The 25,814-nt window shown below is 35.0% G+C and overlaps 6 protein-coding genes and 1 long non-coding RNA gene across 14 annotated transcripts; 3 read left to right on the top strand and 4 right to left on the bottom strand.

The window, feature by feature from the left end:
• Positions 1-3,030: 3,030 nt before the first annotated feature.
• On the bottom strand, positions 3,031-4,193 carry LOC18611627 (uncharacterized). Of its 2 annotated transcripts, none has more exons than XR_001926193.2 (3): positions 3,720-4,193; positions 3,528-3,634; positions 3,031-3,347 (listed from the first exon to the last, which is right to left on the bottom strand). It is a non-coding gene; the product is annotated as an uncharacterized LOC18611627 (long non-coding RNA). The 2 variants fall into 2 exon arrangements; XR_001926194.2 differs by having other exon boundaries at positions 3,528-3,629.
• Positions 4,194-4,221: 28 nt separating this feature from the next.
• On the top strand, positions 4,222-5,410 carry LOC18611626 (Heavy metal transport/detoxification superfamily protein). The gene is made up of 2 exons (XM_007047978.3): positions 4,222-4,603; positions 4,721-5,410. Exons 1-2 carry the CDS (start codon positions 4,444-4,446, stop codon positions 5,017-5,019), a joined length of 459 nt encoding a protein of 152 aa, XP_007048040.3. The 5' UTR covers positions 4,222-4,443; the 3' UTR covers positions 5,020-5,410.
• A 1,124-nt stretch (positions 5,411-6,534) lies between these two features.
• On the bottom strand, positions 6,535-10,991 carry PNSL4 (FK506-binding protein 16-2). Of its 2 annotated transcripts, XM_007047974.3 has the most exons (6): positions 10,534-10,989; positions 9,662-9,754; positions 8,205-8,265; positions 8,031-8,099; positions 7,726-7,810; positions 6,535-6,962 (listed from the first exon to the last, which is right to left on the bottom strand). In XM_007047974.3, exons 1-5 carry the CDS (start codon positions 10,900-10,902, stop codon positions 7,731-7,733), a joined length of 672 nt encoding a protein of 223 aa, XP_007048036.3. In that variant the 5' UTR covers positions 10,903-10,989; the 3' UTR covers positions 6,535-6,962; positions 7,726-7,730. The 2 variants fall into 2 exon arrangements, with proteins under 2 accessions (XP_007048036.3, XP_088661349.1); XM_088805223.1 differs by lacking the exon at positions 6,535-6,962 and having other exon boundaries at positions 10,534-10,991.
• Positions 10,992-11,689: 698 nt separating this feature from the next.
• LOC18611624 (agamous-like MADS-box protein AGL104) lies at positions 11,690-14,072 on the top strand. Its single transcript, XM_088810535.1, has 9 exons — positions 11,690-11,874; positions 12,044-12,097; positions 12,376-12,426; positions 12,516-12,543; positions 12,687-12,748; positions 12,866-12,965; positions 13,411-13,538; positions 13,630-13,819; positions 13,938-14,072. Exons 1-9 carry the CDS (start codon positions 11,690-11,692, stop codon positions 14,070-14,072), a joined length of 933 nt encoding a protein of 310 aa, XP_088666661.1.
• Positions 14,073-14,968: 896 nt separating this feature from the next.
• LOC18611623 (uncharacterized) lies at positions 14,969-18,620 on the bottom strand. Of its 6 annotated transcripts, none has more exons than XM_018116357.2 (15): positions 18,472-18,620; positions 18,311-18,372; positions 18,096-18,195; positions 17,956-18,006; positions 17,702-17,826; positions 17,186-17,366; positions 17,014-17,091; positions 16,850-16,927; positions 16,668-16,730; positions 16,456-16,533; positions 16,247-16,324; positions 16,056-16,124; positions 15,808-15,962; positions 15,484-15,718; positions 14,969-15,242 (listed from the first exon to the last, which is right to left on the bottom strand). In XM_018116357.2, exons 3-15 carry the CDS (start codon positions 18,105-18,107, stop codon positions 15,123-15,125), a joined length of 1,323 nt encoding a protein of 440 aa, XP_017971846.2. In that variant the 5' UTR covers positions 18,108-18,195; positions 18,311-18,372; positions 18,472-18,620; the 3' UTR covers positions 14,969-15,122. The 6 variants fall into 6 exon arrangements, with proteins under 6 accessions (XP_017971846.2, XP_007048033.3, XP_017971852.2 ...); XM_007047971.3 differs by having other exon boundaries at positions 15,808-15,959; XM_018116363.2 differs by having other exon boundaries at positions 16,456-16,530.
• Positions 18,621-19,525: 905 nt separating this feature from the next.
• On the bottom strand, positions 19,526-20,736 carry LOC148764466 (agamous-like MADS-box protein AGL66). The gene is made up of 4 exons (XM_088802949.1): positions 20,428-20,736; positions 20,274-20,327; positions 20,139-20,157; positions 19,526-20,014 (listed from the first exon to the last, which is right to left on the bottom strand). Exons 1-4 carry the CDS (start codon positions 20,607-20,609, stop codon positions 19,883-19,885), a joined length of 387 nt encoding a protein of 128 aa, XP_088659075.1. The 5' UTR covers positions 20,610-20,736; the 3' UTR covers positions 19,526-19,882.
• A 2,364-nt stretch (positions 20,737-23,100) lies between these two features.
• Positions 23,101-24,381, top strand: LOC18611622 (fasciclin-like arabinogalactan protein 21). The gene has a single exon (XM_007047970.3). It carries the CDS (start codon positions 23,101-23,103, stop codon positions 24,379-24,381), a length of 1,281 nt encoding a protein of 426 aa, XP_007048032.3.
• Positions 24,382-25,814: the final 1,433 nt, after the last annotated feature.

Raw genomic sequence — 25,814 nt, 5'->3', positions numbered from 1 at the left:
CCACCCAGTTCAATTATTTATGGGTAAATTTTTCAACATGGAAAACCTAGCCTAGCTTTGCAAATAAAACCAATTCGTTTTGGCTTTACAAGTACGGTCACGTATGCCTTTATTTGGATAATCCACATTGTTTATTTCTATTGCCCCGAACTGATCAGCTAGCCTAATCTAATGACCATATAAACAAAGACGAAAATGTACAAAGTTTTAAAGCATATATATATATATGTATATATATACACCGTACTTACTACAATCATATCATCACTAAGTATTTTTTCTTTTGTTCAATGATTTTGGTGCCTGCCTCCTACTCGTGTGCACGTTCAGCTGGCTTCTGTCGTACATGTTTTCTTTCCACGGCCAAATCTCTCTGACCCTTTACGAAGAGAAGCCTTTATTTCCTTTTTCTATCACTTGTTTTTTATTTTATTTTATAAAATATTGCTTTTCAGTGGGCAATTTGGAAGATTTAGGACTCTTTTTAGTTTATTCATACAAGGACAATGAAGCAAGGAAAAGGTTGAGAATTATTGAGTTAGGAAAGAGGATGATTGGCTTATGCTTTGTTTCTTGTTGATACTACCTCCACTAGTTCTTTCCATTCTCTAAAAGTTGTTTTTCCTATTCATAAACAAAATAAATATCTAATCTAAGCACCTCAAAAGGGCAAAAGAAAGCCACATATAAAAATTATACACTGGATGGTGCTTGAATCTTTTCCACAGCTTTTGTGCACGAGGTTAGAGTTGAGACAAAAGACTCGTGCATGCATCTCTCCCTTATTGCTTTCCCGACTTTCGTAAGCAGTGAAGTTTGGCTTATCTGCAGGTTTTCTTGTGTTACCCACACTAGCATTGTCCGTCGGCTTTTTTAGTGCTTTTGTCACTTGCTTTCAATGGACCGAAAGTGCAAAAAAGAAATCAAAGTTAATTTTCTAACAGAGTAATTCATAAAAAGTATCATGATTTTCATACATATATTATCATGCATGCATGGAACTTGCGCAGCTTACTTAGCTAGATATTTAAAAAAATAAAAAAAAAATTAATTAAGTATGATCATCACAAGTTAAGGATGTCAAATGAGGAATTGGGTTGTAGAGATGTTATATTAAATAAATTTGATACTGAAATTAAGGACAATTAATTTAGATAAAAATTCTTATTAATCAAGTTTAAAATTAAGTGAATCATTCTATCAATATGTAAATAAGTTGATGCGACCCCTAACTTCATAATATATACGTGACAAAAAACGTAAACCTCCACAGTCTTTTAAATCCCATCAGTCATATCATAAGAATGGGACTTTTAGAAAAAAGAAAATGCTTTGCAGACAAGGAAGCTTGAAATATATTTTGATGGTTTTAAACTCATAGGACTGCTCCTTCTGCATGATCAAAGGATAATCATGCTCAAAACGTGGTTACATAAAGGCAAGATTTTTCCTTTTTAATCTTTTGTCACGTTACTGGCACCAAAAGCATGTCGCAATTGGAGGATGAATCTGCAACATTAAGTTCACTTTACAAGAATATATTAAGAATTGAACTTAATTATTGCGTAATTTCGATTTAAACGATATTCAAACATTTGATTAAGCAGTATGCATGCATGTTGAATTTTAATTTTTTTTTTCTTTTGTTCTAATGCAAACAAAATGATATGTTAATTAACGTACCCTGGTTTAATTTTCTAATGTCCTTCTCAACTTTGATATAGCTGGAATATAAAAGGAAAAGAAACGCATGTGATCATTTTGAAAGCCACTTTTGTATTGAAAGCAGAAAAGGAACTCTAACTAGCCTTTTGACATTATTGAAGAAGAACATCTCTTTCTGCACACCATTTTCAGCTACAATTCCCTTTCTTTAATTAACCATCCGGATACTGGGTGAAATTGGGATTTGACTCCCAAGATGAAAATATATACAACAATGAGAGAGTATTTTAATAGTTGCTTTAACCATCTCAATAATGTAAACGAACAAACTCTATCTTTATTTTTAATTAATAAATTTGGATTTTCCTCTTTGGAAAGATATTTTTTCACTTTGATTACATAAACTTGAATACAAATATCCAAATATTTTCCTTTTAAAGATAAACAAGGTTGATTGAGAAATGGTGCTTTTTATTGCATCCCAGCTCATGAATTTTCATTAGGGGCAATGCAGTCAAGTCATTAGAGTGTGGGTGGGGTGGAATTATCTTATAAATTATTTTTGTCCAAGACAATGGTGGGGAAGCAAACCAACACAACTATACAACAGTATAGCATACTTTTGTTTTCCCATGATTAATGATTAACCGTACTGTTTTTTTTAATTAAATAAATGCCTCTTATCTAAGTCGTATAATTAATTTAAGCCTAGGTGGTTAATTATAGTATGGATGTTACCAATATGATTATTATTTTTAATTATTTTGATTAAATGATATTGGAAGTGTCCATGGTCTTGAACAGGCAATGAATGAGCAGTTGATTCTCTTTCAAGCAATGGGACAGAAATTTGGTGGTTGGGGACACATAAGGTTAGAAGTTAAAACATGGCAGCAAGCTTTGCTTTCTATTTAATATTTTTAATCGCCGGCATTTTCTTTTATTTGTTAAGGTTGGAGGAGCATGGGTGAGCTTGGAAGCTTCTAAAACATGTTAAAAGGTCTAAATCTTATTATATATACAGTTTGATGGTCGAAAAGAAGGCCAAAAACAGGAGGGATTCAACATGCATCTTACACCAGCATAATCTAACAGCAATGCCCAGCTGTATCCCCCACCCAAATACAATCTGTGGCTTTTGCTGTTTTGCCCTTTGAATTCCCTCTTCTTCTTCTTCTTCTATATAAAAATAATAAAATTAAAAAAATAAAACTATTGTTATTATTATTTTTTACTTTCTTCTTTGCTTGAAAATAACGTTAGATAAAAAAAGAAAAACGTTTTTAAAATAATTTAAATTTATTTGTTTACAGAACAATCAATCAATGTTCTAATTGACAAAAATAGCTTCTTTTTTTTTTTGTTTTTTGGGAAATTGGAAATCAATTAAAATCCTTTAAGAGAGAAAAGAAAATCAAACTGATGCGACTCCTCCCACGACCACGACCACGACCACGAGCTCCGCTAGCGCGTGGAGCAGCATCTAAATCCCTCTTTGTCGACGCTCCTGCTTCATCCAACCGCAACCAAATTAGAAGATGACCCCACAAATTAGAGGGGAGCCAGCTGCACTTTCACCATGTCCACCCTCTGAATTTCTGCCACGTCTGACTGCATTGCCTCGTGATCTTCCGCTCAAACGTGTGCTGCCGTTCATATTGGAACCAGCCAGCTGCTTTCACCTTCATCATGATTATTGATTTGATTTTAAAATTAATTAAAAAATTAAATACTATAAAATCAATGGGTCTGAACTTTACTTTGCCATGAGCAAGAGCCCTTTTCATTAACTTTGTTTTATTCTAATAGACTTGGTTTTTGCTTTTATGTCCTTGTATCTTTATGAATTAGCCTAAATATACCTTATAGCTTTCTTTGTTGCTTGTAAGACGTCAATTCGTATAAAGACTTCATTTTTCTTCAACTGCACGTCCCGCATACTTCTTGATGGGATTTGCCCTCGCCTACACTGCATAAATATTAAGCAATTAAACGCTGGGGAATGCTTTATTTGTTGGAATACTAAAATCAGGAGGAGGAGGTGGACTACTCACAAATAATAAAGATCTCTAACGCTGGACATATTTATGTTGCTGTCAACGTGAGTATTGGAACCAATTAGCAGCACCCTCATGACGAGCAAGTACATAACAAAGCAAGGGCACTTGTGGAGAATACCCTGATTTTTTCTGGCTTCCATCCTAAGCTTAAAGAAGTTTCCTTCTTAACTCTTGAGAACCCAAATCATGCATTTGACAGTAATTGAAAAGGTAGACCACTGACCAGCAAAAAAATCATGCCATGAGCCTTCTAAGTTCTAAATAGCTTTGGTTTGCTGCTACTTTAGCGGGGGCCCACAACTTTTATTTATTTCTCTGTCTGAATGTGATGAAAAAGCCTATTTAAGAAGTGAAGATGTGTAAAAGAATGATCTCATGGGAAGTAAAGAAGTTTAAGAGAGCAGCCTTAAAGCCATTTCCTTTGTTTGTTAGAAGGCAAGGAAGGAATAATCCACACCCCCCCCCCCCCCCCCCCCCACTTATTTATTTATTGCCAGGGAAGTTCCCTCGCAGCTTCTTTCTTAGCTCACTTCCTAATGTTTTCTGTTAGTATATAAATTCACATTAATACCCATATATTTCCATAAACCCCATCTTCACCTTTGCCGGTTTCCTGTCATTTCTGATCAAGAACTTAAAACCTGCATTAAAACTTTAAGTTTACATCCTTCATTAGCAGTTTTCTTTAAACCCCAGTAGCTTTGAAGAGCATCAAAAAATGGGAGTTGCAGGCACTTTGGAGTATTTGTCTGATTTAATGAGCAGTTCTGGCCATAAATACAAGAAGAAAAAGCAGTTGCAGACTGTGGAGCTCAAGGTAAGGATGGATTGCGATGGCTGTGAACTCAAGGTCAAGAAAGCCCTCGCTTCATTGAGTGGTATATGTTTCTTCCTTTTCATCTCATCCCTTCTTTGCTTTTGTTTTTTGGTCTCTCTCTCTTCTTTCGATGGAAGCTAACAGATTGTTATGCGATTGAAATGTAATGTCATTGCAGGAGTGAAATCCGTGAACATAAACAGGAAACAGCAGAAGGTGACTGTAACAGGATATGTCGAAACAAACAAAGTGTTGAAGAAAGCCAAGTCAACAGGGAAAAGGGCTGAGATATGGCCTTATGTTCCTTACAACCTGGTGGCCCAGCCTTATGCTGCTCCTGCTTATGACAAGAAGGCACCTTCTGGTTACGTCAGGAATGTAGAGAACAATGTCACTACTGCCGCTGTCACCAGATATGAAGATCCTTACATCTCTTTGTTCAGTGATGATAATCCAAATGCCTGTTCTGTCATGTAGGCTGTAGTTTGTTGCGGAACTTCTCTACCTGTAGCCAGACATTGCTAAGCCAATGTAGAAAATTCCTATGTAGTTTTTTGTCTTTGTCTTCCATGTTGGATTTTCTGGTAGATAATGAGAAGATTATCATTATTGAGTTATTATTAATCAGAGTTTTTTTTTTTTCAAAATGGTCCTGGTTAGTACTTCTGTGTAGTTTTGCAAGGAGCGGTTTTGGTGGGGCCTAAAAGGTTTGTGAGATGATTTTTGGTCTGATGGAAACAATATGTCAATTTGGGTTGTGGTGAGGCAGCTATTCTATATGTGGCTCCGTTACTTTATTTTGTTGTTGTTGTCCTTATGCATGTAATGTTATGAATCTTATGCCCTGCAAATTAGTTTTGGCTTGGAAGCAGAGCACTATATGTCATCACCATTTTAATTGGGTGCAAGCTGGCTGCTCCATATGGGTGATTGTGAGATGTTCCTTTTTCTTCAATTGTTTTTTCTTGTTTATAGGTTTCAGTTTCACAAGCAGAAGAAACATGACAAAAGGACCTAACTTGCATTTCAGACCTTTACAATGGCTAACTTCCATAAAGGAAGCTTTTCATTGGACTTTGAGAGATAAATTACATGTTCAATGCAGTATGACAAGGATTCATACGGACTCTTGAAGAAATAAAAAAGAAAACAGAATAGATGATGCAATATTTGAATTAGAGATGATTCAAAAACAAAAGTTCTCAAGTTCAAATTCATTCAAACAAATGTGGCTCGCGAGAAGTGCAATGGGAAAAGAAAGGAAATTCCCACTTGAGAAAAACAATAAGGAAAGAAGTTCCCAGGAAAGCACATGCTTGTGCCTTCTTTTCTCTCACACAAGCAAACATGAGAAGAGAATCAAACTTTCTTTTCCTTTCTTTTCTTTACTTTTTTTCCCTTTGTCCTGAACCTTTTCTCGGATCCAAAGGAAGCGTAAAGGCATGCATTTCTCCTCTAAGTAGAGAGGTTCAAGTGCATAGAGCTTGCAACAGATAGAGTTTGAAAAAGCATATCCTCCTTCAACTTCAACTGTATGCTTTAATTTGGTGGCATGCAAAGTTCATTTATAGCAGCACACCGAAAGAGCAATTTTCAGCTAGCTTGCTCCCAAGCTGTGAAATCTTCTCTAAGATGCTCCTCTTAATATTATTTTGATACAAGAAATTTCACCCCCACCTTTACCACTTGAGCTAAGTCAAAATTTTACATTTAATTTAGCTAATTGTAAAGAATATAGACTGAAATAGATTATAACCAGAATTTGTTTTTTCTTTGGGAAGAATGGGAAGAAAGAGAAGAATCTTTTAGATGTAGCCAGTGTGGATAATACTTGGATAGTCCTGTAGATTACTGGTATTTTGCATACTCAACAGCAAGAAACAGAAACTATGGTGATCATGAACACATTAACAAAAGATTTTACATTTTCTTTTCTTGACTGATGTGTTTTAGGAAAAGGAAGGGTTAATATGAATGTTAAAAGGCTAGAAGAAAATATAATCTTCATGTTTTCTGATAGTCAGTTGAGAAGTGACATAATTTCTCTCTACCAAATGAAGTTTGTAGAAGTATGATGCATCCTAAAATTGGACGGTATACACAGACAAGGAACAGAAAATTGACAAACTTTACAGAAAAAGGAAAAAAAGAAACAACCTCTAGATGAAATATATGGTAGCATGAAACTTTAGGAGCTTGCTTTGCCAGAGAAGGTAACACGCCTAACTAGTTCAATAAATCAGGACGATCAGTCACTTCTTCAAAGTTTAGAAGCATTTCCCAGCCTCAGACAAGCTTAGGTGAGTCCCAGCAACAGGTACTTATTCTTTTTACAGAGGTGACAACTATCAGATTGGAGGTTCTTGTCTTGCAGTTTAATCCATCCCCTGAAACAGGCTTGAACTTTCTTTCCTTTGAACCTTTAAAAACAAAGGTAAGTTTGGTGTATAAAATAAGGGGAAGCATTTTTCTACTAGCCTCAGCAAGAGATGTATCTAGTATAAACCTAGTCTACATGATCCTAAATTGTCAAATATTTCAACCAGACTATACCGTATACACTAAAACAAAGAACTAACCAGTCATTTACAAGTAAAAAAAATATCATCAACAATTGCATAGGAAAAGTATGATAGGTTGGAGATCATATGTAGGTCAATTTCTACATAAGAAATCTAAAGGGGACCATCATATCGTTGCTTCTTCCAGCATGAACTCATATCATGTGCACCATGCCATAGTATTTACCTAACATGTTCCCTATAGAAAGTGACTTGAGTCTGTCCCTCTAAAATCAAAGAATGAACTGTCCATCACTATACACAAATTGATGTTTCCAATAATTGGCCTTTCACAGGATTGAAGTTTTCATTTACTGAAATCAGTGATAATTTCTTCTGTTTTAATGGAATCAAAGTAGAGAAGCCCTTTTCTTTTTCTTCTTTTATTTTTATTAATAAGTCAGGATCTTAGATAAGTTTAAAAAAGAAAATGGAAAAAGATGGGGGTTGGGAAGGAAATTTCTGGATTGGCCAACTTATAGTGGCATCTTTATCTTCTTTCTGTGTGCCAAAAATAATTAAAGAAAGGTGCTTATAGACGTCTGAATGGTTAATGCTCTGCTGCAAATGCAACTCTAGTCAACAGTGTCTGATAACAGTTCTGGACAGTTAGGAAACTCACTTTCATCACTTTGCATTTCCTGAGTAGATACCAACAAAATTAATATCATATAGGAGAGTTGCATTGGCAGGTATGTTGCAGTCACCTGTATTGAAACATCATGGAGTCAGTGGGTCAACTAATTGTCACAACAATGACTATCAAACATAACAGACTCAATTCTTCCCTTTTTACTGCAACTATATTGCCAAATTCCAACATATACATTTTCATTTTGACAGAAAGGTTTTGCCAGAACAATTTACCCAGACATAGATGCAAAGAAAGCTCTAGAATGTGAACTTCTGGTTACACTGGAAACTTACCTGAAAAGCATCCCGCAGGTTCTGGGCCATATGCTAAGTTAGGTGGAATCCGAAGCTTACGTTTCCCACCTGTGTTAAATCAGCAGAGCAAAAATTCCTCCATGAAAATATGAGAGAAAATAAACACATATTAAAAAGTAAGCAGAAGTCTAATTATTGTTTTCAGAAATATACCAACAAACATAGGAGGAACTCCTTCACCCCCTGCAATTCCCTGGTCCAATCCCTTAATGACCTGAAATGAAGGAATGATATGAACTTAAATTAACAAGATAAATAACCTTGGAAATCCATATTTCTCACTGGAAGACAGATATTGTTTATGAGTGAGACAAAGAAAAGATTAACTTAATCACTCTGCATTGATCACTGTGTCAATCAAGCTTTTTAATGTAACCCCAATATGACCCCCAGCTGTTGGTATCCTAGATACTATAGCTGTTGGAAAGTTACTACTTTCAATAAAAAAGTGCATTGGATAATTGAGGAAACTATATTTTTTTTCAAACTTGCACTGCCTCCATGGAGAGTTTAAGACGATTTACCTTCATTCACAAAAAGTCTGGAATAGGGAGTATGTGGGAGCTATACAGTTCTAATGATAAATTTGTACACGGCTATTTCCATGTGCTTTGAATATATATATATATATAATACATATAAGCTCGATATTCCATCAAAGAAAAAATTATCTGCTCAAGGAAACAGAGACATATATATATATGCCTACCCTAATGGGAAATTTGCAAGTGGTTGTGTCCAGTAGTACCCAAGATCCTGCTGAAGCACAAGAATTGTATTCATATATAAAAACTTGTAGATTTTGGCACAGTCAGTGCAGGTATCAATAATTTGATAGATGAGACAAAACTGCACTGATCCTAAGTGAGTGATTAATTGCAGTTAATTCTACTTGCATTAAAGCAATATAAAACAGCTTTCTTTTAATTAGGAAGTTCTGTAAGAAATCCTGAATACTGAGCAAAAAACAAGTTTCATCATTCACACAGCTAATAATCCACAGAACCATGCATTTTTGCTGAATGTAGCTGATGAAGACCAAGATAGTGAGCACATGCCTAAATCAAGATCACATTACACACCTAGCAGAAATCTTCTCCTTGGTGTGTAATCTTGATTTAGGCATTTTGGTATTCATCAGTCGCCAATATAATGAAGTGGAGCAGCAGACTTTTTTGCAGCTTTATAGGTACAACCAAATGCAAGTGCATTGTGGAAAGGTGTTATGAGCACCCCACCAGTATTATGAACTGTTTATGAAAGAAATGTGAAATATTTAAAAGTCTCAAAGCACAGGATTAGGGTCATTACAGCTGCAAGTTTATCTTTGTCTGTATTTTGAGAGTTGCATTGCTATTGCATGCAGGTAATTTCAGTGTAAAGTATATATCTTGTGTTAGGAAAGAACTTTTACTGATCACTTGCATTACTACCTTTTAGTCACAGCAACCAGACTCCATTCTACAATAAAGGATTCAAGTGTAATTGATTGTTAAAAGAAGTGAAGACAAGCATTATTTCTATTGATTTAAATAAGTTAAACCAACAAGAGAAGAAGAGGAAAGATAGACCGTAAAACTGCATTAGATGAATCTTTAAGGAAATTGTACCTTGCGAACACCAATTCGCATTGTGAGAGGTCTAGCACGTTTATAGCTACTGTCAAATACTGTTCCATCAGCAAATCTTGCAGTGTAGTGAATCTATGCGAAGAAGGCAATAAAGAAAATAATCATAATTCAATCAATCTGACGTAACTAATGTTATGTCCACATATTCTGCAATGTATCCTGACAATATGAGTCATGAGATGCATTACTGCAAATATGCGTGTACATATTTGAGTGTTCCAAAACTTGTCATGGCATAGACCTTTTGTTTTGCATTATGAAGTCTATAATAATATGTTTATGGTAAATGGTTCCATTTAGCTCGTCAGTCATGTACATGTCTACCAGGGTATAACCATTATAGTATCAACCAATAATCAACAAAAAAATATTAATTTCAACTTAAGTTCCAAAGCACATTCTCATGGTCTCAACACTCAAATACAGCCAGCTGAGTTGGTGAAGAGACATGTCCATGTGCACTTTGTGGCTATAAGCCTTGCACTTTTAAAGACTGATAAAGAGTTCGATTACTTGATTATCAGTTTCTCAACAGTCTAATCAATGACCACGAACCAGATGCCAATGCCATATGCAAACAACTCAGGAAATATTCATCCACAAAATTTAGTAAAATCAACAGGTACACAAAATCGCACTGCATAATCTGCGGACATATGTTTAATAACAGAACCAGGGACAACTAAAGGACATAGAAGTAAAATCCTAAAATTTCAAGCAAAAAGCGAAGGAAGTTGTGTAAATTAATATTCTCAACAACAAAAAATTTTTTTAGGATTGTCAAAGAAATATCCAAACGATGTAAAGCAAAAATCAAAGCGAACCCAATTCAACTCAAGAAATGAACTCACATTGACAAGCTCTCCACGTGGAGCCTCCTCACCGGACCCGACAATAACATCACAATAACCAAGACCAGAGCTAGCATACTTAAGCTCACATTGAGGTTCCCCTACGGTTGCATAGTACTCAACCCTGGTGGCATCAGCATCCAATGGTGAGAAAGCAAGAACTGAAGCTGCTAATAGCCCAACACCCACATTGAAAACACAATTCTTGGGTGCAGCAGGTTTGGACTTGAAAGAGAGTTTCACTTCATTTGGGGGCGGCAAGGAAGAGGAACAAGAACAAGAAAATGACGGTGAAAGAAGGGACTTGAAGTTGGAGGAATGATGGATCAGTGGCTTTGCAGTTGCAATGGTTAAAGCAGAGGTTGCCATTTTCTTTGGTTCTTTGGATTTGGAGATTGGAGCCTATCTAGAGCCTGAGTTTGAGATTTTTGAAAAGCAGTTGCTTAAGTTGGGAGTTCGGGTAGGACCCACTTGGAGTTGGAGGGAAATGTGGTTCGTTGGATATGGATAAGAGGCTTTGGTTCCATCGTGATTTTTATGGGCCAAATTGAAAGGCTCCAATCTTTACGGGCCATTTGGGCCTGCGTGATCAAGGAAAATATGAGCCATGAATATTGGCATAACAAATGTTGGGGACTTGGCTTGCATGTGATGAAACCGAAACATCCAATTATAGGATTGCTGATTATTAACAGAGGGAGTTAATAATATCGTCCATTCACTATTTCGAAAACCAACTCTTGCACTCTTCAAGGCAGACTATTACTATAACCTCTCAAGTCCACGACCCCGTCTTTTTGCACCCATCCTTTGAATCTATTCCTTCGGACTCTTGAAGGACAAAAATCACCTTTTAAAACTTGAGTGCAAATGTGAAAACATCAAACCAAAGGTTATTCTTGTCTGTAAAATTTTGCTTACTGCTCCAATCTTGCCTTGTATGTCTAATTTCCTTGTAATACGGAAATCCTTTGTATTTCTCCTCTTGCATTCTTGGACTTTCTCTTTTTCTATCTATTATTTTATTTGATAAATTCTTCAATCACTTGACACTTTTATTTTTTCTCTTCAAAGCAGAAGAAATAGGATCTATTCTAACGTCTTCGTTTTTTGTGTTTTTATCTCCTTCTTGATAGAGATTTTTTTGTTTTGAATCATGGGTCGCGTTAAGCTTCAGATCAAAAGGATAGAGAACAATACAAATCGACAGGTCACCTTCTCCAAACGTAGAAATGGACTTATCAAGAAAGCTTACGAGCTCTCAATCCTTTGTGACATCGATATTGCTCTCATTATGTTCTCACCATCTGGTCGTCTCAGCCATTTTTCTGGAAAAAGAAGGTACGTACGTATCCATGCTAATGCATTTATATGTAACTTTCCATGCAACTAGCCATTGATATATAAATATCTGATTGCCACCTTTTTTAGTGCTTTGGGATGAATAATTTGCATTAGATTTTTATGTTTATGTGGACTGATGTTCAATGGGATGATTAAATTTTTGTAGAATCGAAGATGTGCTTAGCCGATACATAAATTTGCCAGATCAGGATAGAGGAAGGTATGTTACCCCTCCTACGGTATAATTAACTGTATGTGGATTCAATTCAAATGGTTAAATTTGTATTCATTAATTTATGATCCTTTCAAGCAACAAAAATATTGATCCAAAAATTTTTCTATTTGGAATTTTCTTTCTGGTTGCAGCTTGGTTCGGAATAAAGAGGTAATTAATTAACCTAGCTATGGTACTTCCGAATAAATATGGTGGCCTTACAACAAAAAATAAAGAATATGTTCATTTTGATCTTTCCTTTTCATGCTGCAGTTTTTGCTCAGCACCCTGAAGAAACTCAAAGCTGAAAATGAGATTGCTCTTCAACTTGCTAGGTTCTTCTTTTCTTTCTTTTTTATTTTATTATTCCTGGTCCTGGTTTTATATCGAGATCTCTATTTGAAATTAATGTGTGTTCATGCAGTTCTACTACTACTAACTCAAATGCGGAGGTACAAATTAACACATTTTAATTTTTTTTTCCTTATCTCCTTTTCAACAATTCTATTCATTTATTGTCTCTGAAATTTATTTTTTGCAGCTTATAATGATATCTTAGACCTAATCTTAAGTTGCATTGCTTTAAATTATCTAGGAAATCCAACGTGAAATCAGTAACTTGCAACATCAGCTTCAAATGGCGGAGGAACAATTAAGGTTAGACCATTAAATTTAGCTAATAAAGCATTTGCTTTCGTTCTTTGGTGTTGCTTTGAGTTTCAGGTGAATTTTAATATTTGATCATTATTTCTTGAATAACTTTTATAATTTAAGGGTTTATGAGCCTGATCCCTGGACGCTCAATTCCATGGCGGAGCTTGAATCATGTGAAAAGAACCTAGAACAGGCTTTGACACGTGTTAATCAGAGAAAGGTTGATATTTATCCTTATTAATTTCCTTTAAATAGGGTTTTGGACTAATGATCCATTTAAATGAAAATTTATCCACCTCCTTAACATAATTCTCCCTATTTCTTTTTGCAGAATTATCTCATGAGTAACCATTTATCTACTTTCAGTGATCCGTCCACTGTACAGGTAATTAATCAGATATTTTATATGGCTTAAAACATTTTATCGATCGGCAGCTATGAAAAATATATAATCCTAAAAAAGAGAATTTTTACCTTTCAGTCTTCTAATTTATTAAACATTAATCTTCAACATATGTATATGTATATGTATATGTTCATACACTCGAGCATTTATCTCATTGGTTGGTGTATGATCCCTCTACCTAAAGAGTAAAGTTCGAATCCTCTTCCCCCAATTATAAAAAAAAAAAAATCTTCAATATATGTTTATATATATCCTATAGATATACTTGGATTCACAAGAAGGGGAGCCAAGCTCTTTTGAAAATGAGGTTGTGCGTTGGTTGCCAGAGAATGGACAGAACCCAACTCAATATTGTGCAGGATCTGAATCTTCTTGTATTCCTGTTAGGTATAAATTAGCATCCAAATTTATTATTTTCTTTTTCTAATATATTAAAAACCTTTAGGTTTTGAGTTCTTAATAATGAAATGCTGATCAGGAACCAATCCTCAAGTACCATTTATGATCCTATGCCACATGGAGCAAATATGACCGTTGATGCTTGTGACATGGGCGGGTGCCATGTCAGCACCTCAAGTAACGATGGTCTTTCACCTTGGCATCACAGCTACACTTCAACAGAGCTGCTTTCTGCCTTCATGTCTCCTACATCATTTCCTCTAATGAAGGTAGTTAATTATATTCTAATTTCTATACCCTAACTATCTTAGCAAGGATATTTATTTATAAACATAAGATGTAAGAAAATTAACTGGAGATGGATATGGATCATGTGCATTTTGGGAGCAGGATATTGCAGGTCCCAGCATTCCCCAGGTTGTAGTATCACAGCAGCAGGTTGAGACAGCATCAAATTGCCCTCAAATGCCACCTACCGGTGAAGGTGCAAACTATGAGAGCAACCTGCCGCATCTTAATTAGTGTAGATTAATTCAGTACCATAAATCGTGAAATTTCCCTCAGGCTCGATGAATTTGGGTGGTCAGAGACTTATTTGAAATTTAGTTGTGTATTTAATTTTTTTTTCGTAGAAGTTTTCATGTCCCTTTAGATATTTTGATCAAGATGAGTAAAAATTGCAAACGAATTGTTTCATATATATATATAATATGATATATGATCTTTTTTATTTTTTAAATAAATTTTTAGTAACAATTTATGTAATTTCAATAACTAAAAATTGTTGAAATATACATCACAAACCCCACTCATCACCGACTAATTTCTACTAATTTCTATATGGATCCTTCACCAAATCCAAAGGTTTTCCTTAGGTAACAAGTGTAGTTTAAATATTTTGTCACATTTATATATAATCAAATACTATGTTATAAATAAAAAACTGAAAAATTATAACTCCCTACTTAACAGCTTAGCAACTATTAAAATAGTTTTTTTATAATATGATCAAATAAATTATGGTCATATTATATGTCATTAATAAATAAAATATCCATTAATTAATATAATATTAATACATGTGACACAATAATTAATTAATAATTTATTTAATTAGTAAATAAATAATAAAATTAATTTTTTAAGAGCCTACGTCTAACAAATAATTCACTGGAACTGCCTTAATATGTTGACAGACCCAACTGATATTGTGATGGAAGATAGTTTGTTAATAGCAATCTACACTATATACTATGCTTATGGCTGCAATTAGACATAACCTATAACAGCCCATAAAAGATGGAAAAACATAGTATATCATATACCTGACAAAAAGCACTTATGGATTTTGGCAATGATTAAACATTTTTCAATCAATGAAATTGATGAATGGTCTGCATCTTTGGAGAGTCAGTATCAACTGAATTATGCAAGAAACACTGATAAGAAACAAGCATCATCATGGTCAAGTTCAAGATCTACATTATTCCTTGCAGTATCTTATTTCATTACCTAATTCTGAAGGCTCAGAGGGAAAACAACTGCAATCTGAGTCCTAAAATTTGTCATTGCTCAAAATATAATTTCAAAGTCTTCCAAGTTCAGGTTTTCTGCCAATGTAAAGCCATCCCAATCTATGAAGCTGTCCTCCTGGTTTCCTGCAGGTTGTGATGTGTCATTTTCAATTGCAGCCTGTTCACCAAAAAAATGCATGTTTAGATTCCATATGAAAGGCTAAAACTTCTATATAGTTTAATTAAGATAATAGTTTTGCATATAAAGCAAACTTGGAGGTATGTTACTCCAAGAAAATAAATAGTTTGTGTTGGCTGTGGATTGTGTTTGTGCCAAGTGAGCCATTAAAAGAAGCTCTGAAAGCTTTTCGATTAGTAAGTGAATTGCATACACCTAATCTATTTAACTCTGTTCTCACCTCATTTAAAAGGCTATTAAGAAACATCGAGTCAGTTGGGGATTCTGGAGGTGGATTCTCTTGAGTAAGGCATGCCGGATGTTTCTCATTTGTGTCGCAGTTGTCAATGCCGTTGTTACCGTTGTTGCTGTTGCTAGTACCACCACTGCTGCCGTTGTTTGCATTGTCACCATCTCCGTGGGTGGGGGTGGTGATGGATCCAATATTATTGGTGAAGACAGGTTCAGAGGAAACCCTGAAAGGACAATTGCAGAGGAATTCCATTAAATGAACTACCTTTAATGTGTATAAAAAATGCTAATAGTGGATATTTTGATGACATACCTCTCAGAGTTCAAAAGGGGTGTTGCAACCAAATTCTGACTAGTATTGTAACTAGGGCTGCCTAGCAAGTGCAAGTTCATTTCATTAGGATCGACTTGAAGCTGAGACGTGGATGGCAGTGACGACACATCCTTATGCGTGTTGGAATTGTTCTGCTTTCAAAATAATACAGTATCTTCCAGATAAGTAGATTGGAACCTTGAGAAGAATTCAAAGATAAATGATTCATGTAGAAATCAGAAACTTACGTAATTATGGTAAGGAGTTGGTGTTGGATTCTTTTGAGGTCCTAAAGGTTCAACATTTGCAAGCCTTCCCTGAAGTAGCATGGACCAAAATTCAGAATCTGATCAAGTTTCAGAGTTTTCTCAGAGGATTTGAATGATAGACATGCTTCACATGGAATCAGAAAATAACAGTCTGGAATGACATCAAATACCACAGATGGGCTGCCTAAAACTCCTGCCTGCTGGAATTGAGCATAAGGTGTCGTGCCGACTCCGATCAAAGATTGATCCTACAATTCATTGGTAGATCAGTGGCAAGGCAAAGGCTGGAATGCAAAGTAGAATTTAATTGCTGAACTTCAAATTAGCTGACTTTTCCACAGAAAGTGATAGATTAAGAGTTCCTTTTGCCATTACATACCGGAAATGAATCACCTAAAGCTCCTAGTTGCTGATTAGGAATACCAGGTGTTATCTGATCCTCTCTCATCAGTTGCTGCTATAAATTTCCAAACATTTAGTTGTAATCAGCAGTTACTGGAGCAGATTTGATAATATTATTAATATAAGGTGATCTCTACAGTGTTTACTTCTTTAGATGAACTAGTAACTGGTTAGGGTGCCATCACATACCACAGATGAGCTTCCCAGCACTCCCAGCTGCTGATCCAGAATACCAGGCATTATTGGTTGGTACTGTGATTTTTTGAAACAGTTTGTAGCAATTATCAATTACAGATAGATTAAATAATCTTTTCAACTATTGCTTCTTTGGTAGACTAACAAAGGTCTAGGTCTAGGGTGCCATAACGTACCAGATTTGAGGTTCCTAATGTTCCCGGTGGCTGATAAGGAACACAATTGAAAGCAGGATTCCCTATAATTTCTTGATGCTATAATTTGACAACATTTGTGGAAATTATCAGTGAGATGGTGAATAAAGTTAAAGACTATAGAATGCAGAGAAAAGTTTACTTACCATGGATGAGTTTCCATACACCCCTAACTGCAAATTTTGAATACTAGCAGCAGTCGGATCCCATAAAAAAGGTTGATGCTACAAAATTTTATATGAAGTTGGGTGATTATCAGTTTAGCACTTAACTACTTATTAGGGGTTGACTTTGAATTGTATAACATGAAATCAGTACCTGGATTGGATGGTAAGTTGGTGGGATTTCAGTTCGCTGAGTGAAAGAAGGGTGTTGGTAAATGGCAGGGAAACTAGCAGCCAAAGGGTTGAATGCAAAGCTGCTGGATGCACCAGGTACACCAACTGATATCCCTCTAGGTTGATATCGCTGGTCTAGTAGACTTTTATGAACCCTGGAGCTGCAAAGAGATGCTTGCTCGGGATTAAATGTTTAATCTTCCACTGATTTTTAAATGAACAATTGAACTTCTTCTCGCTTTGATTTGGTTTTTTTTGGTTGAATATTTTTTATAAATGCTCCAATGCAGGAAATCACAGTATTAATGAATATCTTTCATCTTATAAGTTGATAATTAACAAACTTAGCACAATGTTACCAAAGCCTTCAGGAAATCATTACCAGGTGCAAATTTATTCCCACTAAAAGCGTTAATTGATATGCATTGGATACTCAAACTTTGAATAATGATAGCACTCATTGATAAATTGTATACGATGGGGTTATTTGATTAACCTGTACGGCCAAGTCCTAGGATTATGTTGCATTAGAAATCGACTCCTGGAATTCAGGTTTTGCCTTGCTCTGTTGAGCACTTGATTCCCAGGAAAGTTGTATGCAAATGGTGTTTGTCCTCGTCTCTGCAACACCATTTCAATCCCTCTGATGTTAATGTTATGCATATTATTGCGGGTAGAAAACAACCAAAAAAAATGTAATTTTTCCTTTTAAACTATTTTAGTTACTTGGTTGTCTTCAATAATGGGTACCTGAAGCCTTGTTTGCCCGAGTGATGGGTACGTTTCATTCAGCAACCTTTTCTGCAAGAAGCATAATAAACATGGGCAGAGTTTCTCATTGCTTGCTGTTTTTTGAGAATGAATAAGATAAAGTATGTACTAGAACTTACTTTCCTATCCATGATTCCTTGTAGTGCAGCTTTCAGGTTTTTCTCACACCACAAGATTTGAGCAAGTGAAGCACCCTCTACATTCTCCAGCTCATACTCCCTTCAAGATTAATGTCAAATAATGTGAAATAAAAAATAAAAAAAATGGAGCAATGGAATGCTTAAAAAATAGTTTTATAAAGGCTATAGACAGGGGTTTGCCATAGTAGAGTTACTTGAGATTGGTTTGCAAGATTTCCAGCTCTATTGTAGTTTTCTTGATTTGTAGCTCCAGATTCTGATAAAAATATTGATCATAGCCAGGTAAGATTATCAAAATAGAATTGAAGTTAATGAACCTTCAAATTTTAAGAGATTCAAGAAGTTGTATATTTACTTTGATTCTGCAGGCAGTCGATCAGCAGGGGTTGTGGACCAGAAAAAGAATGTGTTAATGCATACATCAAAACCAAAGTGAAATGCATTAGAATATAATCACTTAATACTTAATATCATTTAAGCATTACAAAGAAAATTTCCATGATCAATGACTCAAAAAAAAAGAAAACTAATTGATATAATATATATATATATATATATATATATATATATATATATATATATAATATGACATTATATTGCTGACCAATCGCACTTATTAATACCAATTTAGTGGGTGTATGATTTCATTCGCAAAACTTGTTTACATAAATTTTTTCTGTTTCCTTTTTACTATTTATTTTGTGATTTTTCAAATCTTTAAAAGATAAGTAGATGATAAAAAATGAAATAAAAATTTGTTAGACAAAGTAATTAAAAACAACATTAATTCAAACCGTATCATCAATTAATAAACTTATATCTTGTAATATTAATAGCAACACACGGCACATTTTGCTATTTATAAAAGATTATTTAAAAAATTATATGCTATTACATTTAAATCAATAACACGTTTTTACCTTTTATTTTCAAAGTAATAAAATAAGCAACAACACGTTATAGATTAAAAATTAAAAGATAATTTAAGTGTACTTTAAATAGTGGAGTTTAAACTTAAAAATCGGGCATAGGTAAATGGATATAAAGTCTAATTTAGATTTCCTTTATATAAATATATAATTTAAGTCAAAATTGAGCTACCAATATAAAAAATTAGAGAAGAAAAAATGCTTAGGCATTAACTTCTTTTTTTTTTTAGTTTAAAAGATACTTAATACAAGATTACTACTAGCTCCATTATTTGTTTCATCTATTTGTATCCTTTTAATATATAATATGGTAAATTACTACCGGATCAATTCACGAACTAACTATCAATTCATAATTGGTTTATATATTTGTAATTATGATGTGAATAAAATATTATTTTTTGATTGGAGAAGGGGAAATTAAATTTGAGAGAGGGATATACATTCATTTATCATTAAATTAAATTTTTAGATGCATAAATTAATTAAAATAAATCTATAATTATTAAAAAATGATTTCACCAAAAATGTCTCTTTAAATTGGGAAATATATATACCTATTATTTATTGAGTCAAATTTTAAGTCCAAATCCAAAATCATCTTACTTCTTTGATAACCAAGAGAAAAGATAACTCATACGTGTACACACTACAAATGAGATTTACAAGTCCAACCAAAAAGAAGTTGAATAATTTGATGCATGCAAAGATAATTATTCTTTTTTGAGTTATTGAAAAAAAAAATTAAAAGAAGGCCGTAATATCTAGAATTAAAACGAAAACCAAAACTGATTTAATTTTCATATGGATAAATTATATAAAATGACAAAACCAAAATTAATATTCCTGCAAAAAATCAAAGGTGTGAGAGAAAAAGAGATAGAAAGTAACAAACTGATTATCCAGGTGAAGCAGCTTGTTTTCATCTCCCCTTATGCAGTCTAGCTGCTTCATCTTCTGTAACTTCCACTGCATTCATTTGATATTGCATGCTCTCAATAATCAAAATAAAAACTTCAAGCACAATTAATCAGACTCTCTTAATAACTTAGAATTAATTAAATTTTTTTTTTAAAAAAGAAGATAAAATTACCTCGAGACACCTTACATGTCTGTTTCAACATCCATTTTGAAGTATACCCATCAAACCCATTAGCACCATCGAAAGTAACAAGTAAAAAAATAGAGAGGATTAAAAAAAATAAAATGTTAATGGTAAATTTCATACTGATATCTTTTATCTGGTGCTAGCTTGACATAGCGTTCAAGCACATCTTCGATCCTATTACAAATGACACAAACAATAAAATTAGTAAGGGCTTCCTTCAAATTTTTCAAAGTAAATTAAACAAGTAATTAATTAACATAGTAAAAGTTATGACCTTTCCCGGCTGCAAAATTTGCTAACGCGGCCTGAGGGGGAAAAGGCAACGAGTGCAACATCAACGTCGCAGAAAACAGAGATTTCGTTAGCTTTTCTAAGGAGGCTGCTCCTACGTTTAGAGAATGTCACTTGACATCTTGTTACATCCTCTATCCTTTTCATCTCTGGCTTATTATCCATGAGGAGAAAACAAGGAGTAAATTGAGAAGCAGAGCAAGTGGATTTTTCTTTTTTTCCTTTGAAAGCCTTTTGAATCTACAGACTTTACTCTGCTAATTGGGAACAAAAGAGCAAAGCCCAGGCTGGCTACCTGTCTGTGCTTGCCTTGTATGTCTAGCAACATAAAGACACTTTATAGGCCACAAAATAAAGTATTTGTTACTAATTACCAAAAATAATAAAGAAAAAAGGCTTTGGCACTTGAATGACAAATTGACAATATACATTGATTTTCGCCATTCAAATGATGACAAATCAGGCCCGAGAAAGGTTCAATTAGACAATTTATAAAGTTCGCGTGGGTAATTTAGGGATTTTGAAGAGATATGTTGTTTTTTTTCAATTGGTGAGTATTTATTGCTATTGTTGTTTTATTAGTGTCCACTTTCTGTTGCTGACGGATGTCAGAAAAACTCCATAAATCAAAAGTTGTGGTTACGAGGCAGATTCCCCACAGTTTGGAGTTAATCCCGAAGATTCCAGATAATCTCTAAGGTGGGGGTCAACTCTTTTTTGGCTTGGTGAAGCTTGTAGCATGTACTTCTCCGTAATGCCTGAAATTTCTGCTATGCTCACTTGTACCTTTGAAGGTTGGTCCTCCTCTAGTGGAAAGCTTTCTAATCACAGTGAGATTTCAAGTTAAAATCTTTATCCTTCAAAATCAAAATAAAAAAGAGAGAGAGAGAGAGAGAGAGAGAGAAGGGAAAGGATCCTATCGTTATAATAAGTAATATTATAAATTAAAAGCAAATATATTGTATGAAAAAAAGTTTAATCTTGAAAAGAATAATTCAACAATTGAAATGTGATATTTTAATTTAAAATGTTGATATTGGATGCAAAAGAATTATCCTTTTTTTATATAACACAAAATTCGATGATTTTTTATAATTTAAGATATTTAAGAGAACTTTAAATGTATGTTAAATTAAAATCTTCGACCGCGATAAATGAGTATCTATACCAATACTAATTGGAGATGCAATTCGAAAAAAACGACCAACGCGTTAGATTACGATTTAATTATAATTTGTCGCATGTATATTAAAATAACTTATTGCTCATTAAATATCAAAATGACAAATAAATTCTTTTATATAGTTTATTATAATGACATCAATATTTGAAATAATATAAAGTCAAGATAATGAAATATGAATATCGAAGTAATTATCAATTTTGTAGAAAACCTCGTTAGGGTGTTCTTTTTATCTAGTTGCTAGCAATAGAAGGGGAAAATTCAAATTTGAAATTCAATATTAAATAAAATAATTATACTAGGCATTTATGTTAGTTTTATTTAAAAAAAAAATTGATTTCTATTCATGGCTCTCTATTTTGATATTATACAATTCGAAAATATGAACATCAACAGTGATGTGCCATGAAGCAAGCGTGGGACGTAGGATGAGAAACTTCCACGCATTTTCACGTGGCACTTACTGTATTAACGAAGATGCGCCACATGGCAAGTGTGAAATCTCACACATTGCCACATAGCACGCTCACATCAGCCCAATTCCCTCGTGTCGTGAAACGTGTTTAATTAACAAACTAGTGAAAACATCACACTTGGAAAAGGTCCCTTGAAAGTGTATACATGCATCTATATACTATGCTTATCAGTAAGGTAAGTAATTCATTAATATATTTCACTGATTAGCATTTAAAGTATCGATTTGAGAGTTTTTTTTGTTTGAATTTTGAGCAAACAGAGGTGAGGACCTATGAAATTAAAGAGGATTATACATCTCGTGATATTATGTATGCAAAAGAAATTTTAGTAGAGTAATGGGTACTATTTTAGAACAATTTGTAGAGGCTTCAAATAAAGGTGATGCGACACTGACCAATTTCTAGCATATTAGTTTTCAAGGCCAATAACTATCCAAAGAATAGAACTGTTTGCAAACATATTTAGGCAACGTTACTCCTACAAAATTTCGAAATACAAGAGAATGAGGTTCAGATGGTAAAATCGAACGTTGGAGGAGTAAGAGCTGACAATTATATCGCCCGTCTGATAAGCTCCATTCCATCAGCCTATCATAATACAACGAACCGTATCGTATACCAACTTTAACCGTTTTGATGAGTCTGATGACAAATTTGAATTGATCACAAAAAAAGAAGCGTTTGCCTCTCCTGTTTACCGTTGGATATGAGTCTGATAAAGATTCTTCGCGCGTCCATCCATTTCGATCAGGTGTAGTGTCATCAAAAAAACGAACCGTAATTCTCCAACCGCAGCCAAAGCCGTTTGTTCATTCCTTCTCCTCGTTCCCGCCAAAAAATAACAGAAATCAATATTCATAACAAATCCACCCTAAAACCGTCAGGCACTTCATTTCCCGATGCCAGCAGCCTCCCCTAACCACCTCCCTATATATACCTCTCCACACTCTCTCCTTCCCTCATTTTTCATCTCTTTCTTCTTTTTTTCTTCTCAGCAATGGCGATCATTTCTCTGAATATCATGATCTTCCTCGCTCTCTCTTTCCTCACCATCTCCCACTCCACTCTCGACCCAACTCTGACCTCCGCCACCTCTCCACCACTCTTCGAAACCTCACCAACGCCGCAACCACCTGAAGACTTCCCAGACCACACAATCTTCTCCCATACTTCCCTCCTAGCTCCAATCCTCTCTCACCTCGGCTTCAACGAGCTAGCCACCGCCGCCCCTTCTCTCTCCAGTGACTCAAACACCGCCACTGCTTTGTCCGGTCCTTACACTATCTTTGCTCCCTCCGATTCCTCAGTGCGAACATGCATTTCTTGCTCCACCTCTTCCCTCCTCCGTGAACACATGGTTTACGGCCTCTTCACCATCGATTACCTCAGTAAACTCACCTTCGGTACCAAAATAGAAACTCTCAGCCCCGGCCGTTGCATAACCGTAACCGCCACCTTAGACAACCACCAAAATACCACCATTCACAAAATCTTCATCGGCGGAGTTGAAATCACTCATCCAGATCTCTTCAACAACGGCCTAATCATAATCCACGGCCTCCAAGGCTACATCTCACCTCTCTCGCCTTTCTCTTGTGACGTTGAACGGATGACGTCACTGTCTTTCCCGCTCCACTACGATCGTAACCACAATAACCAACTTCCTCAACAGCAAAATGTCGCTCTGATGCGTTTCATGCTTCGAGACGCCATCCTACGGCTGAGAAACAACGGCTTCTCCATTCTCTCACTCGCTATGAAAATCAAGTACGCCGAACTCGTTTCTCTCAACAATGCCACGATCTTCGCTCTTGATGACGTGTCAATCTTCTCCGGTTCGTTCTCTTACATCAACAACATAAGGTACCATATCGTGCCGAACCAGCTATTGACTATTGCGGATCTGGAGAGACTTCCAGTGGGGACGACGTTGACGACGTTGGATAGAGGACAGACTTTGGTGGTGACGACGGCGGGAGGAGGGGTTATGAGGGGTCAAACGAGGATTAACTATGTGAGGATTAAGGTTGCTGATGTGGTGAGGAATTTGAATATTATAGTGCATAGCATTTACTTGCCGTTTCCTCATGTTCATCCTACGGCGGCGGCCAATGATGCGATTTTAGGTGTTGGACATGAGATGACGAAGGCGGGAATAGATGGGGCTTGTGAAGCCTTGAATGAGCATGGCGGTTGTGAATTGAGCCAGGTGAATCACGTCACGACTGATCAGGTCAAGCCGCCTATGCCGGAGATTGAAGATCACCACGGTCTTTGAAGGATTTGATAAGGTGTTTCTTTGATGTGTGTAAAACGAAGTGAAGGTTTGCTTTCTGTTTCCTAGCTTTGATTCACCGTTAATCTCTGTTTAGTCAAATGAGTCAAAGTTTGTTAAGTCTTTTTCTTTTTTGTGGTTAAAAAATTTCGTTAAAAAGAGTTTGTCAAGTGACTGTTTGGATGGTGAGAGGTTGTATTGTTGCAGTGTCTAAAGGGGATAAAGAAAAATTTTAGTGCTGTAAATGAGAGAGGAATCAAGACTGTTGCATTTACGTAAATGTGTGCTCATTGAGTTACCTAGCTTAATTTGTTGGGATTATTCGCATGGCAATAATCAATCTTAGGGATAGTGGAATCGTTTGCCAAAATTGGAAGGCTCTAATTACAATGGCATATAGAGCTATTCCAACTAATAAATTTTACAATAACAAAGGAAATAAAATGATTATCCCAATTATATCCCTAAACTCATTTGAAGAAGGTTTGCCCGGTCAACTTATCACTGTATTTCTCCAAATTAAAGAGAAAGCTCCTTTGACGGGCCCAGCTTCTATACTTGATGGCTGCAAATCGAGCAACTCTTTGTTGAGTTGTGGCTCGGCTCATGCCTTGCGGGCCAGGCTTATTAAGGTTCTTCCGTTTTCATTGGTCCAGGTTACTCTTTTAGTTTTTAATCTCGGGTGACTTAAGGCTAGGCGGACATACCACTTGTGGCCCATTTTCCAGTTTTACGAGGCCTTGGCAAGTTTGCCCCCAAGAAGGACGAAGCGTGAAATGAAACGTCGGGCTAAGAATGTTATTTGGTACGTAGAATAGTGGACAGAATTGGATAATCAGAGTTTTATCTCATGTTTGCTACGCATTAAAGTAGAGAATTGGATTACAAAGATGATTAGTTATCATCTTAGTGTAGGATGAGGAGATTTATTTTTAATTATATGGGATCGAATGGTAAATGACTAAATGTTTTTATATATTTTTTTAATTTTACTCTTAAAACTTACATTTAAAATTGACTTAAGTCAATATACTTTAAGGAAGGGTAATTTTGATTAATGAAAAAAATGATCCTACCCTAACCTCAATTTTGCATACATCAAATATGATATATGATAAAAATTATACTATCTTATTTTTAATATGCACATACCAAACATAGAATAAGATAATATTATCTAATTCAATTCATTTTTTATTATTTATCCTATTCTTTCCATAATTTTATATGCCAAACGAATTCAAAATGTAGGGTTTGTAGTAAATTTGTTACTCATCAAGTACTAACACAAAAGTAACATTGAAAATTGTTCTACACCTTCAAGAAAAACCCAAATTATAATATAATAAAACTAGCAATATACAAAATATAATTAGTTGACGACAAGTAGCAACCTAGACCTAGAATATATCATTTGTGAGGCCCTCATTTCGTAA

This window comes from Theobroma cacao, chromosome 1 (genome assembly GCF_053813885.1).
Source record: "Theobroma cacao isolate CCN51 chromosome 1, ASM5381388v1, whole genome shotgun sequence".
NCBI lineage: Eukaryota > Viridiplantae > Streptophyta > Magnoliopsida > Malvales > Malvaceae > Theobroma > Theobroma cacao.
Note: the sequence above shows the minus strand (reverse complement) of the source record. Positions and strands in the feature narration are given on the sequence as shown.

Excerpts from the sequence above, each read along its gene's own strand:
- LOC18611626 (XM_007047978.3), top strand. The coding sequence starts at position 4,444 with ATGGGAGTTGCAGGCACTTTGGAGTATTTGTCTGATTTAATGAGCAGT. Across the intron at positions 4,604-4,720 it reads AGCCCTCGCTTCATTGAGTG|GAGTGAAATCCGTGAACATA; the intron begins GTATATGTTTCT and ends ATGTCATTGCAG.
- LOC18611622 (XM_007047970.3), top strand. The coding sequence starts at position 23,101 with ATGGCGATCATTTCTCTGAATATCATGATCTTCCTCGCTCTCTCTTTC.
- LOC148764466 (XM_088802949.1), bottom strand. The coding sequence starts at position 20,609 with ATGGATAATAAGCCAGAGATGAAAAGGATAGAGGATGTAACAAGATGT. Across the intron at positions 20,328-20,427 it reads AAATTTTGCAGCCGGGAAAG|GATCGAAGATGTGCTTGAAC; the intron begins GTCATAACTTTT and ends CATTTGTAATAG.
- PNSL4 (XM_088805223.1), bottom strand. The coding sequence starts at position 10,902 with ATGGCAACCTCTGCTTTAACCATTGCAACTGCAAAGCCACTGATCCAT. Across the intron at positions 9,755-10,533 it reads CACGTGGAGAGCTTGTCAAT|ATTCACTACACTGCAAGATT; the intron begins GTGAGTTCATTT and ends TTCTTCGCATAG. Across the intron at positions 7,811-8,030 it reads ACCTGCGGGATGCTTTTCAG|GTGACTGCAACATACCTGCC; the intron begins GTAAGTTTCCAG and ends GTTTCAATACAG.
- LOC18611624 (XM_088810535.1), top strand. The coding sequence starts at position 11,690 with ATGGGTCGCGTTAAGCTTCAGATCAAAAGGATAGAGAACAATACAAAT. Across the intron at positions 12,427-12,515 it reads ATTGCTCTTCAACTTGCTAG|TTCTACTACTACTAACTCAA; the intron begins GTTCTTCTTTTC and ends GTGTTCATGCAG. Across the intron at positions 12,749-12,865 it reads ATGGCGGAGGAACAATTAAG|GGTTTATGAGCCTGATCCCT; the intron begins GTTAGACCATTA and ends TTATAATTTAAG.
- LOC18611623 (XM_018116357.2), bottom strand. Across the intron at positions 16,731-16,849 it reads CATTAGGAACCTCAAATCTG|TACCAACCAATAATGCCTGG; the intron begins GTACGTTATGGC and ends AAAAAATCACAG. Across the intron at positions 16,534-16,667 it reads TGCTGGGAAGCTCATCTGTG|CAGCAACTGATGAGAGAGGA; the intron begins GTATGTGATGGC and ends GGAAATTTATAG.